The sequence below is a fragment of the Oncorhynchus masou genome, chromosome 24, assembly GCF_036934945.1.
Source record: "Oncorhynchus masou masou isolate Uvic2021 chromosome 24, UVic_Omas_1.1, whole genome shotgun sequence".
NCBI lineage: Eukaryota > Metazoa > Chordata > Actinopteri > Salmoniformes > Salmonidae > Oncorhynchus > Oncorhynchus masou.
In genome coordinates, this window is record NC_088235.1 from 56,526,752 (window position 1) to 56,539,608 (window position 12,857).

Below are 12,857 nucleotides of genomic sequence, written 5' to 3' on the forward strand. Positions count from 1 at the left end.
TCTGTATGGACCTCACTTTGTACACGAAGGCATTGTGCTGAAACAGGAAAGGGCCTCCCCGAACAAATTTTACAGTTGGCACTATGCATTCTGGCAGGTAGAGTTCTCCTGGTATCCGCCAAACCCAAATTCGTCCATCAGACTGCCAGATGTTGAAGCGTGATTCATCACTCCAGAGAACGCGTTTCCACTGCTTCAGAGTCAAATGGCGGCGAGATTTACAGCACTCCAGCCAACGCTTGGCATTGCACATGGTGATCTTAGGCTTGTGTGCGACTGCTTGGCTACGTGCCTCAGCACTCTGCGGTCCCGTTCTGTAAATTTGTATGGCCTACCACTTTGCAGCTGAGCCGTTGTTCCTCCTAGATGTTTCCACTTCCTAATAACAGCACTTACAGTTAACCAGGGCAGCTCCTATGATGGTGCCATGTTGAAAGCCACTGAGCTCTTCAGTAAGGCCAATCTACTGCCAATGACTGTCTATGGAGATTGCATGGCTGTGTGCTCGATTTTATTGACCTGTCAGCAACGGGTGTGTCTGAAACAGCCGAATCCACTCTTTTGAAGGGGTGTTCCCATACTTCTGCATATATAGTGAACCTGACGGCCCTGAGTAACCAAAGAAATCTACAAAGAAAACGTCAAGTAATCAGGAATATAAAACCTTGATATGAGGTGTGCAAAGGGGAGTCCTGGTAAGGCAACTGAGAGACGAAGACATAATGATATAATGGTGGAATTACCTGGATAACAAGAGCATCTTAATACCGTAAAGGAAAAGTTTACAGTATAGTTTTTAGCTCTTCCTTGTTCATCTTTGAAAGAGGTCATTGTCCTCTTTCAATAGGCTATAGTCCTTATATTTCTCCCATAGGTTGGACTAGCCCAGTAGCGCTAAAGCCTGGTTAAATTATCCTCAGATAACGATGAGGACCAAGAGCACAAAGACACTTTTGCGAGTCCATCCTATCCACCTCACTATAGTATCTGGCTGCCTCATTTGCTTTCAACACCCTGCGCTGTTTCTTTAGGGATGCGCAAGGCAAAGGCACAAGAGAGCTTAAATATATAAAATGGTTGAACCTGTCACATTCTCTTAATTTTGGGGGAGTTTCAAGCGACCTCTTCTTGAGCAATCCTTCATGAAAAATGAAGACGGCTCCTCCGCTGTGCTGTGCAGCTACGCCGAAGTGAGATATTTTCTTGTTGTTTTGTCTGGCCTGGTCTGCCTACTTTTGGGTTGCACTCGGTTAAGGGAGAAATGAGCAGCTTTTCAAAGAGTGCGATTTGCCATGCGGCTCCACATTGTGAATAGCCATGCCAGACTCCAGTGGAAGAGGAGGGAATTGAGCCTGGTGGAGGTGCTGCTGCCTAAGGCCAAATGGATCTCAAAGACCATCTAACACATGTTTCTCTCAGACAAATAAAAGTGAAACTAATCACTGCATCTTTCATTTCTATCTCTTTTTATTTTATTTCTCTTGAATTGAACTTCTGGAATATTAAAGAGGAACACTGGAGTTCTACAATTAGTGAACAGGTAGAACAGGAACAGGAAATTACTGCTCCAGAGTGTTAATACACAGCTAAGTGTTGGTAAGAGCGTAGAGCTGGCAACTCCAAGGTCTTGGATTGAATTCCCACAGGGATCACAAAGGCCTATATACTCTAAAAATGAATGCACTCACTGTACTGTTAGTCACTTTTGTATTAAAATGACTGCTAAGTGACATGTATTCTATATTATAGGCCTATCATTACTAAAGCCATTTTCTCTTGTGGATAGTCTTGAACCTAGCAGAAAAGACAACAGAGTGCTATTCTGCTCTGCAATTCAATAATCATATGTCGTTAGACTACCTGCTCTGCGTCTGGACTAGACTGAATCAATCCTTGGGATGTTTGCTCAATCTCTATTAGACTACAGTCCGTTAAGAGGACAGAGAGGAGTTGTTAGTATCTGCATCACATGACTGGACCTGTCTGGATGCCATTGAGACAAAAACAATTATAATAATAATATTCTAAGGCACAAAACATTTATAACATATTTTCAACATTACTGTTGTGGTTACAACATGATGTCATCTAATAAGGAATGCCAATAACAGCTTTATGATTAAACATGCTTGGTCCATTTGCCATGTAATAAATAGGCCAAGTTTTCAGCTTTCTCCATCTCTGTCACTGTTTAAGGAACGTGTTAGAATGAGCTACACTCACTCTTAAATGCACATGAAGTCTTGAGTGTGTATTGTGTGTGGCTTTGCATGGACAATATCCTGGATTAAATATCCTAGTGGTGAAGTGTTATAAGATATTCACAGCTTCTACTTGCTATCTGGAAAATCTCAAAGCTTGCCTTGGTGGGAGGTTGGGGGTTGTTGGCGTGACTGACAACCTGAAAGAACACTTTATGCAGGGTGCTAGCAAGCCATGTCTAAGGCATTGCCAGAACAAACAAAATACGTTTCTATTAAGAAACCCTTTTGTTGGCATTTTCAGTGAGGGTAGTGGGTGGGGGGCTGGGTTGTCCTGAAAATCAAACGTCATTAAACATTTAACGGGTGGATTTACAACATAGTCCATCTCCCATGACAAGGTAGGTGGAGAAAAGTAAAGAGCTGATCCTGAAAAACTGATTGAGCAAAAGATATATAGGAAGATGGAAATCTATCCATAAAACATGTGACTGACTATCATATTTTCTTCATATCGGAAAAAACAAGCAGAATAAAAATAAAGAAATAAGGGGGGAAGCCAAGTATATGTGTTGGTCAGTTAAAGTAATTTATCAAGCATAGTTTCATTATTCATCATATTTAGTAGGGTTGTCTAAAGCAATTCATGCTATTGATTAATGGTAATCACAGAGAAAACCTCTCACAGTGCCTCCTTGTGTTATACTACTGTAAATATTAATATCACAGCCAGTGGGAAATCATAATCAAATGAGTGCTGAACACCGGATGATCTGAGGTTGAGTTTAGAAAATAAAAGGATTTCAAGAACATACAGACATTTTTCCAGAAAGAGAAGCCATACACTAAAATAAATCTAGTGGCACAAAGATCTTTGGAGGTTTTTCTAAAGCAGTCTTGAAACTCTCTGTAACATTTCATCTTTATGTTGCGTTTAGATGGTTCAAGTTAGATGGCAAACCGGATATCATTGTTTTCAATGAGAGCACAACGGTAAATGCCGTCAGCCACCACGGTAGACAGGCCATGCCAGAGTTAAAATATTCTACATTTTGCCCTCTGCGGTAGCCTTGTTTTCTACTGGATGTTGATTTACACGGTTCGTTTATGGAAATCACCATAGCAACGCATGCCGTTGTGCTTGTTTGCTTTTGCCGTCACGCTCTTTCTTGTTTTCTTGTCCTGCTATGCCAATTGGTATGAGGTCTAAACGCAGCATTACTCCATCCTGTCCACCACCCTGGTTCCAGCATCTGGCTACAGTAGGGAGTACTGGGCTCTGATCCTGACATCAAAAAGACCAATCCAAACCATGGGTACTGAAGGAATGTCCACTGTTGGTTATTTTCCAGAGGCCTTGCACAGCGTTCCCTGTGCCCTGTGCCCATTCCCTCATGGTGAATTGCATGCCTGCCCCCACTTCTCCACCTAACCTCTGCCAATGAGAACAGCTACGATATTGGACACTGGACAAGAGTAGTGGGAATTCCAATGAGTTAAAAAAAAAAAAAAAAAAGGTCCCACAAAAAAATCTGTGCATGTTATCAAGGAGCCAGCGCTGCACGGTTAATGACGCATGAACAACTCAACACTGAATTATAAACACACACTCATGCAGCGCCTTCAGGAAGTATTCACAACCGTTACTTTCCCCACATGTTGTTGTGTTACAGCCTGAATTTAAAATAGATTACATTTAGATGTATTTTCACTTGCCTACTACACACAATAGTCCATAATGTCAAAGTTGAATTAGGTTTTTAATTTTTTTTTTTTTTTAACAAATGAATAAAAAGTTCAAAGTTGAAATGTCTTGAGTCAATAAGTATCCAAACCCTTTGTTATGGTAAGCCTAAATAAGATCAGGAGTAAAAATGCGCTTAACAAGTCACATAATAAGTTGCATGGACTAACTCTGTGTGTAATAATAGTGTTTATTAACATGATTTTCGAATAACTACCTAATTTCTGTACCCCACACATACAATTATCTGTAAGGTCCCTCAGTTGAGCATTGAATTTCAAAGACAGATTCAACCCCAAAGAACAGGGAGGTTTTCCAATGCCTCGCAAAGAAGGGCACCTATTTGTAATTGGTGGGAAAAAAAGCAGACATTGAATATCCCTTTGAGCATGGTGAAGTTATTAATTACACTTTGTACGATGTATCAATACACCCAGTCACTTAGATGGGTATGTTTATAATTGTTGCGGACAGCAAAGTTTTTCAGGATAAAATTGAAACGGAAAGGAACTAACCGCAGGCAAAATCCTAAAAGAAAACCTGGTTCAGTCTGTTTTCCACCAGACACTGGGAGATTAATTCATCTTTCAGCAGAACAATATCATAAAACACAAGGCCAAATCAAGAAGACAGTGAATGTTCTTGAGTGGCCAAGTTACAGTTTTGACTTAAATCTACTTGAAAATCTATGGCAAGACCTGAAAATGGTTGCCTAGCAATGATCAACAACCAATTTGACAGAGCTCTACATTTTTGGAAAAGAATAATGGGCAAATGTTGCATAATCCAGTTGTGGAAAGCTCTTAGAGACTTACCCAGAAAGACTCACAGCAGTAATCGCTGCCAAAGGTGCATCTACAAGGTATTGACTCAGGGGTGTGAATACTTATGTAAATGAGATATGTCTGTATTTCATTTTCAATATATTTGCATACATTTCTAAAAAAAATGTTTTCACTTTCTCCATTAAGTAGATGAGTAAGAAAAAAATAAATATTGAATCCATTTTGAATTCAGGCTGTAACACAACAAAGTGTAGGATATGAATACTTTCTGAAGGCACCATATATACACATACACCCAAACAAACACCAACACAGACTTACACACATACCACTGGCACCAAGGCAGCGACAAAGAGTCCCTGTACTAAAGTGCAGTCCAGTCTTAAGTGTGAGTAGACCAGAGCAGAGTAGAGCAGAACAGGCGCACTGGGCCTATTAAACGTATGAACCAGGGGTCCTAGACTAAAACGTAACCCTGGTTCCCCCAGGAGGTCCACCAGACTCGTAGCAGAAGACAGCCGTCTGTCTCTTATATAACCAGCTGGCAAGGCCTTACGGTCGATTAAGAAAGAGATCCCACTGGTGGGGCCGAGCCAAGAGGTATAATACACTCTAAATCTGCTTCTCTTTCGGCCGGCCCTGCGCGCCCAGTCCTATGCAATAACCGTGTCCTCATGACTCTGCAACATGGGCCATAACACACTGACAGTCCCGGTATTGTTCCCAGGTGGGTAGAGCCACTGCCAGCAATGCCAGTTACTTATAAAGAGCAACATAGAAAGGTGTTGTTCTCCAAACTGGCGCCACAAATCAGCTAAAGGCGCCTTGAAAACATATACGTATGCATGCTTGGGTGAGTTTCCAAGTAGAGTAGGGGAGGGGGTATTCTGGATGGATTATACATGCTATGATGCTGGGGTTCTGGCACATGTGCTGTCTGATGAACAACACGAGCGAAGACGATTGTGTACATTTTCCAAAGGAAGAAGTTATGAGGTGCCAAGTATACTCTTAGAAAAAAAGGTTCCAATAGGGTTCCCTCGGCTGTCCTCATAGGAGGTCCAAGTAAAACCCTTTTTGGTTCCAGGTAGAACCATTTTGGGTTCCATGTAGAAGCCTCATGTGGACAAGGGTTCAACATGGAACCCAAAATGGTTCTACTTAGAAGCAAAAAGGGATCTACCTGGGACCAACAAGGATTCTTCAAAAGGTTCTCCTATGGGGACAGCCGAAGAACCCTTTCAGGTTCTAGATAGTACCTTTTCTTCTAAGAGTGTAGAGTGAATCCAAGACTGTTGTCAATCATTTGGAAAAACATTTGGAAAAACGGCAACGTTTTGGCAGCGGTGGCTCGGCTGTGGTGATGTAGTGTAGTGTATACTCACGCTTTGTGCACTGCTGCGATCCAGAGGCCTTACTCCATCCATGACAGCACTGCCCTCCACAGACATTCACCCTGCAATAACACCCAGAGACACAGACAGAAAGAGAGAGCACTGTCACACACACAAGACCAACTCATACTGGCTAAAACTCACACACGGGTGGTTCGAGTGACCCACCTGTGCCGCCAAGCCTGGGCCAGATCTGGTATTAGGGGCCTCCTTTCATTGGAGGTAAAGCTGGGCACCCCTAGCCTGGTGGCCCCTGCTGAGAGTGTGGGAATGTCCCCACTAATCATACATCTGAGAGTGCTGCGACTAGGACCCTGCACATTGAGGTCATGCTCCTGAACACAACAGCATATGGGCCATTTTGTTTGATTATTTAGTGTCCTTTGAGGATAGTACTTTAAATTGGCTGTTTTAGTTTCTGTCTCTACTGAGTCGATGTTAAGACATGTATTTTGTATCAACTTGAAAGTTTTGAACAAAGTTCAATATTGACACATTACATTCATTGCGCTAAATGTCTGAAATGAGTACAGTATCGTATGGTGTTTTAATTGGTCATAAATATGATCAAATAGCTACCTGAATCAGATAGAATATATTGTAAGTTACAGACTATTTATTTCATAATGCACAGTGAGTGCACAAAACATTAGGAACACCTGCTCATGACATCGATTGAATCCAGGTGAAAGCAATGATCCCATATTGATGTCACTTGTTAAATCCACTTCAATCGTTGAAGATGAAGGGGAGGACACAGGTTAAAGGAGGATTTTTAAACCTTGAGACTACTGAGACATGAATGGTGTATGTGTGCCATTCAGAGGGTGACTGAGCAAGACGAGATATTGAAGTGCCTTTGAATGGAGTATGGTAGTAAGTACCAGGCACACTGGTGTGGGTGTGCTAAGAACTGCAATGCAGCTGATTTTTCCACACTCAACAGTTTCTCATGTGTATCAAGAATGGTCCACCACCAAAAGGACATCCAGTCAACTTGACAAAACTGTGGGAAGCATTGGAGTCAACATGGGCCAGCGTCCCAGTGGAATACTTTTGACACCTTGTAGAGGCATTGAAGCCCTTCTGAGAGCAAATGGGGGTGCAACTCAATATTAGAAAGGTGTTCCTAATGTTTTGTCCACTCAGTGTATATTTAACAACGCTAAGACCATGCTGTATGATCATGTTGATGATGACAGTGAATGTTGTAGGCCAGTCTTATAGCACGTCCCTTTACCAGGTGCCAGGCATGCCTATACTGTAGGCTACTATATAGTAAGTTGACCCAACAACATTATATATTTTATAACAGACCACCTTGCCATCCAAGAGGATACGTAGCCAATAGCCATTCACTGTTCTGTAACATCAACTATTTTTCAGAGACCCGCAGGTTATCTTACCCTGACATTTTCATTTGGTGACTCTGTTGAAGGTTGTGGCTGGTGCGCCGAATGACTTGCTGATGCTGCGTAAACTGTGTGTCCTGGCGAAGCGGGATCGGGTTCGCTTGGTTACCCATCCTACGGGTTCGGACCTGGCCACTGTAACTGGCCGAGAGCTCCACATTGTAGGCATGGGGCTGTCCAGTGGCACCGGAGCGCGAAGAGATGGAACTCACATGTACTCTGTCCGTCCCGCTCGGTCCTGGCTGCAACACGTAGTATCTCCTAAAGCCACTCTGATCCGTGGAGACAAATGCCGGTGAAATGAATAAACCTATAGAAAAGAATAGGTCCCATCTGATCCAAGCCATATCCACTCCGTATCCGCGTAAAGACAATATACTTTTTTGGAAACTTTATAATAAATTCCTTGAAGAAGCTCCGTATCTGGAAAATAAAAACTTCTGTAACTTTATAGCAAGTAAAACAGTTATATATCCCTGAGTATATTTGTCTATGGTTCGCCTTTCAACCCGAATTAAAGACGAGAACTAAAACGTAGGCTTAATTTAAAAAAAGTAAAAAATAAAAGAGGGCATTATAAAGCTGAATATGGGTCTAAAACGGAATAAGCATGCTTTATCCCTGCGCTGGGTAGGGGGAAGCTGGGCAGCAGATGTTACGGCTGCTATGGCTACGTTTGTGCAATACTTTACCCTGCAGATGCGATTGAAAACTCTTTTAAAAAGTTTCACTGTGTAAGGGCAGGAGTTAGTGTCAGAACTGAACAGCCAATCTCCAATCTCCTGACATGACGTCAGGAGTGGGACGCTTATTGGAACAAACTTGTGGGGCTGAACCCTAAAATAAATGTTTGGAGTGCGTAGTGTTCATAAAGTCGCCAAAGACCTAAAGAAAATCTATTCCTGAAGATGCATAAACTGTGCTGTCGGCAGGAGCGTGAGCTCATCAAAGTGACAGAAGGCATAAACCTTGTTGTCCAGCAAGTTCATGAGTGATAAGAGTATAAATACACGCTTATAAGAATGACACGTTATAAAATAATAAACAACCAATAAGCCACGTGTAATGTGTAATACTTTGGAATACTAATAATGTGTCAAGTTTCTTAACTCGTATTTATAAATAACAAATATGTATTTAAAGTACACGCTGTCAAAGTGCTCTATATCATTGTTACTTCGGTTCCATACACTCCCGCATGAATCAGATAGGAACTACCATGCGAAATGCGTCATAAACTATAGTCAAGTAATTCATAAAGCCATGCGCGTATCATTATTCATCAAACAACCCACGAGTTGACCACAGTTGCGCAGCGGGCCATTCCTGGTGCGGTTCTAATTTTTGATGCTTATCCCTAGTTACTGTCCTCCTACACTGCAGAATTACCAGCGACCCCTTGGTAAATTGTTCAGCAGTGACTCATTATTCCATTGAAGACTGCAGGGGATATTCCAGTACAGGAGTGAGTTCATTGAAGACGTAGTGTTGCGCGCACACAGTGGTTTTGAGGACCTCCACCCAGATCAACATACGCCCCATGAAGTCATTGCGTGTGCTTTGGAAAACATACAAAGTAGAATTACGTCTGACGTTGGTTCTCTGAGTGGTATCTAATTGTTTTCTTAAAACCTCTATGTCCCCCATTGAAGTTTTAAGTGGGTGGATACTTGATACAGTGGTGTCATACACTTATTAATAGATTTTTTTTAAAGGCCACGAGACTCTTCCCTCCAGAATGCGAGGGAAAGGGGGGACAGTCGTGAAACGTTGCTCTGAATTTGAAACACAAGGGGTGATGGTAACCAGAGCCGCATCATCTGAGAAGGAGACAGATATGTGGCGAAAGACAGGGCAGGGCACATGAGTAATCACCAATGATGCAATTTGAAAAAGCTGGGCAAAAATGCAATCCTCCAGTCACTGATTACATCTGGGTCAGCCTCATGTGCCAGGTGATCACATCTGACCAGGAAACAGTCATCCAGGATGATCAAGGACGGAAGAGTCAGACATGAATATATGCATTCACTACTTACTGTATTTAAGTCACTCTGGATGTGTAAGATGCTTCTGGAAAATACTGAAGTCATAGTAAAACTGTGGAAGGTACCAACATAGACATGCATAAGTTGTACGTAAAATGAGAATGTTGGGGTCTTTGTTCCAATGAGCTTTCAGGTCACACATTTTCTATAAAGAATGTGATTCTTCTGAAAAAGGTTCTGATAAACCTTTTGTAATCAAGCCCACGCCCTAGGTCGTCCCGACCAAGAACGGCTCATAGTGATGATCAGTTCCTTACTGTTAATTCATACCACTCAATGAATAACATGAAAGGTGATGTCATTTTGTTGTTTCTCACTGGCAATGACCTCACTATCGAACTTCAGCTGCTGTTGGAACTTTATGAGGATGTTGTCAGGTTGTCACTGGGAAACACCAGGAATGTTGAAAAGAAACAGGAGGCTGAAGCATTTTAGTTCCCCTGCTTCAAAGGGAGGCCTCTCCAAACATATGTCATGGCAGCAAATCAGTGTAATGATGTTTGTCATGAATATTTATGACTAGATTTTCCCTGTGTCTCCTGGATATATGATGTAATGGTGTAGGATAGTAAATAATGACAACACACTCGTAATGACCATTATTTCACATTTTTATTAATTACTGACATTTTGGGCCAGAAATCTGGTTCTGATCGAGTGGTTTGGTATGCAAACAAGTTGTGTGATCCAAAACTGTGGAAAAGATGGAAGGTATGCATACAGTATACTTAAGGGTGATGCACACTTCCTCCCCAATCCAGAAATGATCACCAAATCGGAAAAAGACTTAACAACATTCATGAAAGAGGACTACAGCTGTGACATAACACATGTACATATCTACTCGTATAAAAGCCATTTCCTCCTTTGTCAGTCACCCACACTGTGGGACTTTACTTCAAAGCAAGGCAGAGACAGTCCTTGACAAAGGCATAGGCAAAGAAAAAACCTGTACGATAGCAATACAACAATAAGTATGATAAAACAAAGGCAATGTCAAGGTCATTTTCCTTTTGGAGAGAAAACCCAAGAGGAGAAGAGTGTAGGATCTCTGTCTGTAGCCCCTGAGCATGATGATGAGTTAGCTGTGCAGTCTGTTCTTCGACCATGGTGTCTGTTCTGTGTGAGCGAGTCGAGATGACACTTTCATGGCCCGCTGCTTCCCTGGTGATGAGTGTGTGTGTCCACACTCTCCTGTTGTGCGTCTGCATTGCTCTTATATTTGGCCCACATGCTTACATTTCTCATCTGCAAAGCTATCACTGCGCCTGGGGGAGTGGATTATGACTAGTACATACTAACAATAAGGCAAGCGTGGTTCTATGATCATAAAGTTTCATCTTTGTACAATGTACGATTGTACACATTTTGTGATTTCTTCAGATTCCGTAGAGTTCATAACATGATTGAGCTAGCAATTCCTCAACCATGCTTTACACAACAAATAGCACATACCTCAAGGGGGAACTATACAAAATTACACTTTGTACATACAAATGTATCCAGTTACGTCATTCCTTTTCTTAACAGTCACATGAACTGTAAAAGCATGTAAAGTCCCCTTGGCAAGGAAGAGGGTGATGGGTGCAGGTCCCCTGACAGCGTCCCTTGTAGCCATGTCTGCTCTGGGACAAGTCTGCTGTAGGAATGTCTTCAGAGTCCTTCGAGGTGTGTCTATAGCGAGGCATTCATGCTGATTCTCTGCGCAGCTCCGTGATAAGCTGCTCAAGCTCTTTTGACATCATCACTCAGGTCGCCATGGATCTCGCCAGTTGCGACATCTGCGTGCAGTGGCTGAGGAGAAACGGTTTAAAAGAAATACAATTACTACATTTGGTTAGAAGTTATCGCAAAAAAAGAACCGTGAGGTCAGTGATGTAGTAATGACTGGATGTGAGCAGTCCGATACATCTGTGTGACGTGGTGGGATGCTGGCATGAAAGCCAAGTGTTTTGTAGTGTACCTTCGCTTTGGTGGCAAGATGAATGGAGAACAACATCTGCAATGACTCCTGGGGGTTACTCTTCTTCTTACTACAGCCGAGGGTCACTGTGAACACATACATGTGAGAAATAGAAACCAAAAGATACCTATTAGCACGTTAATATTTGTGATTAAAAGACAGAGCACGTAAGTTGTGTATTAAAATGAGTGATTGCTAGAGGGAGAGACAACCAACCATCATGCATGGGGTGCCATGGAGGGGTCAGGAGGGGAGAGATCAGGGGTTTCTGGTTCAGGGTCCAGGGGCCATGGCCCTGCCTGCCCCGGTGAGACACTGTGGCACCATGGACCTATGCATGACTAACAGGTCCCATATAGACACAGGACTGTGGGTTATACTGCACATGTGCGGAGAAGTTGAGGAGAGGAGTCATTTCTCCTGGGACTGGTTAATGAGGGCTCCACCTCCCGCAGGGTGACTTCTCAGGCCTGCAGTCAGTGACTCCGTTCAGAGGGATTCATCTTGTTACGCCGAAAGACATTTCGCCATTCACCCCCGCCGTGACAGGCCTGGCAGCTCGCAAATAAATCATTAGACCAAGATCTTTTTCCACAATGCCTGTTTAAATCACTCCCGTGATCACTGTCCGAGATAACGTGATCAAAATGTTCTCTGTAACGCCTCTACTTACTTTTTTCAGAGGACATCACAGTGAATATTCATTCAGCGGGATGAAACACCATTAATTTCCTTTGTAGAATTGTACCAATTTCGACAAACACCTTATCTATGGTAGCTATGATCCACACAAACTGATGAATAAAGCTCAGGAGAACCAGTTATTCTGTGCCGCTTTGAAAAACATACCAACACAAAGCCATGTTCCTGAGCCCAGTGAGGATATTGATAGGCTATTTCCCCATCGCCGCAGTCTTTTGTCCTGGTGTTTACCCAACACCTTTTATCTTCTTCTTGCACACAAGGAAAGGGAAAACAAGCGGCGGTCTACTCTATCTGAGCTACACCTTTTCCCTGTATGGTCTTCTTCAGCCGCGACAGGTCAAAACAGCATGATTTATGGATGAGGACCTCTTCTGCTCTACCCTCCTCCTCGTTCTCGTCACTTTATTTTTTCGCATCCCTCTCAGCTCTGTGGATGAAGTGTCCAGGCCCATCATAGAGGTTACAAAGCTGAGTTGAGTGAGGAGGTTGTGGTAGAGGGGGCACTCTACCACAACCTGTATCTCTTTATAAAGCTTTGTGCTTTTCTGAAGGACACAGGGGCAGCATATTGGAGGGTTTTGGGATTCACACCAGAACCTGTGTGT

The 12,857-nt window shown here is 42.7% G+C and overlaps 2 protein-coding genes across 7 annotated transcripts in view; both read right to left on the minus strand.

Annotated features, from left to right (window-relative positions):
- The window catches only part of LOC135512355 (latent-transforming growth factor beta-binding protein 1-like), a 129,560-nt gene extending 121,312 nt beyond the window's left edge, over window positions 1-8,248 (minus strand). For all 5 annotated transcript variants that reach the window (XM_064934308.1, XM_064934307.1, XM_064934309.1 and 2 more), the window contains exons 1-2: window positions 7,531-8,248; window positions 6,116-6,186 (exon numbers count right to left, since the gene is read on the minus strand). In XM_064934308.1, the coding sequence (XP_064790380.1) occupies window positions 6,116-6,186; window positions 7,531-7,883 (424 nt within the window). In that variant the 5' untranslated portion in view covers window positions 7,884-8,248. The remainder of the gene's footprint in view (window positions 1-6,115; window positions 6,187-7,530) is intronic.
- Window positions 8,249-10,183: 1,935 nt separating this feature from the next.
- LOC135512356 (tetratricopeptide repeat protein 27-like) overlaps window positions 10,184-12,857 on the minus strand; it is a 67,507-nt gene continuing 64,833 nt past the window's right edge. For both annotated transcript variants that reach the window (XM_064934313.1, XM_064934314.1), the window contains exons 7-8: window positions 11,548-11,633; window positions 10,184-11,378 (exon numbers count right to left, since the gene is read on the minus strand). In XM_064934313.1, coding sequence (XP_064790385.1) covers window positions 11,310-11,378; window positions 11,548-11,633 — 155 coding nt within the window. In that variant the 3' untranslated portion in view covers window positions 10,184-11,309. The remainder of the gene's footprint in view (window positions 11,379-11,547; window positions 11,634-12,857) is intronic.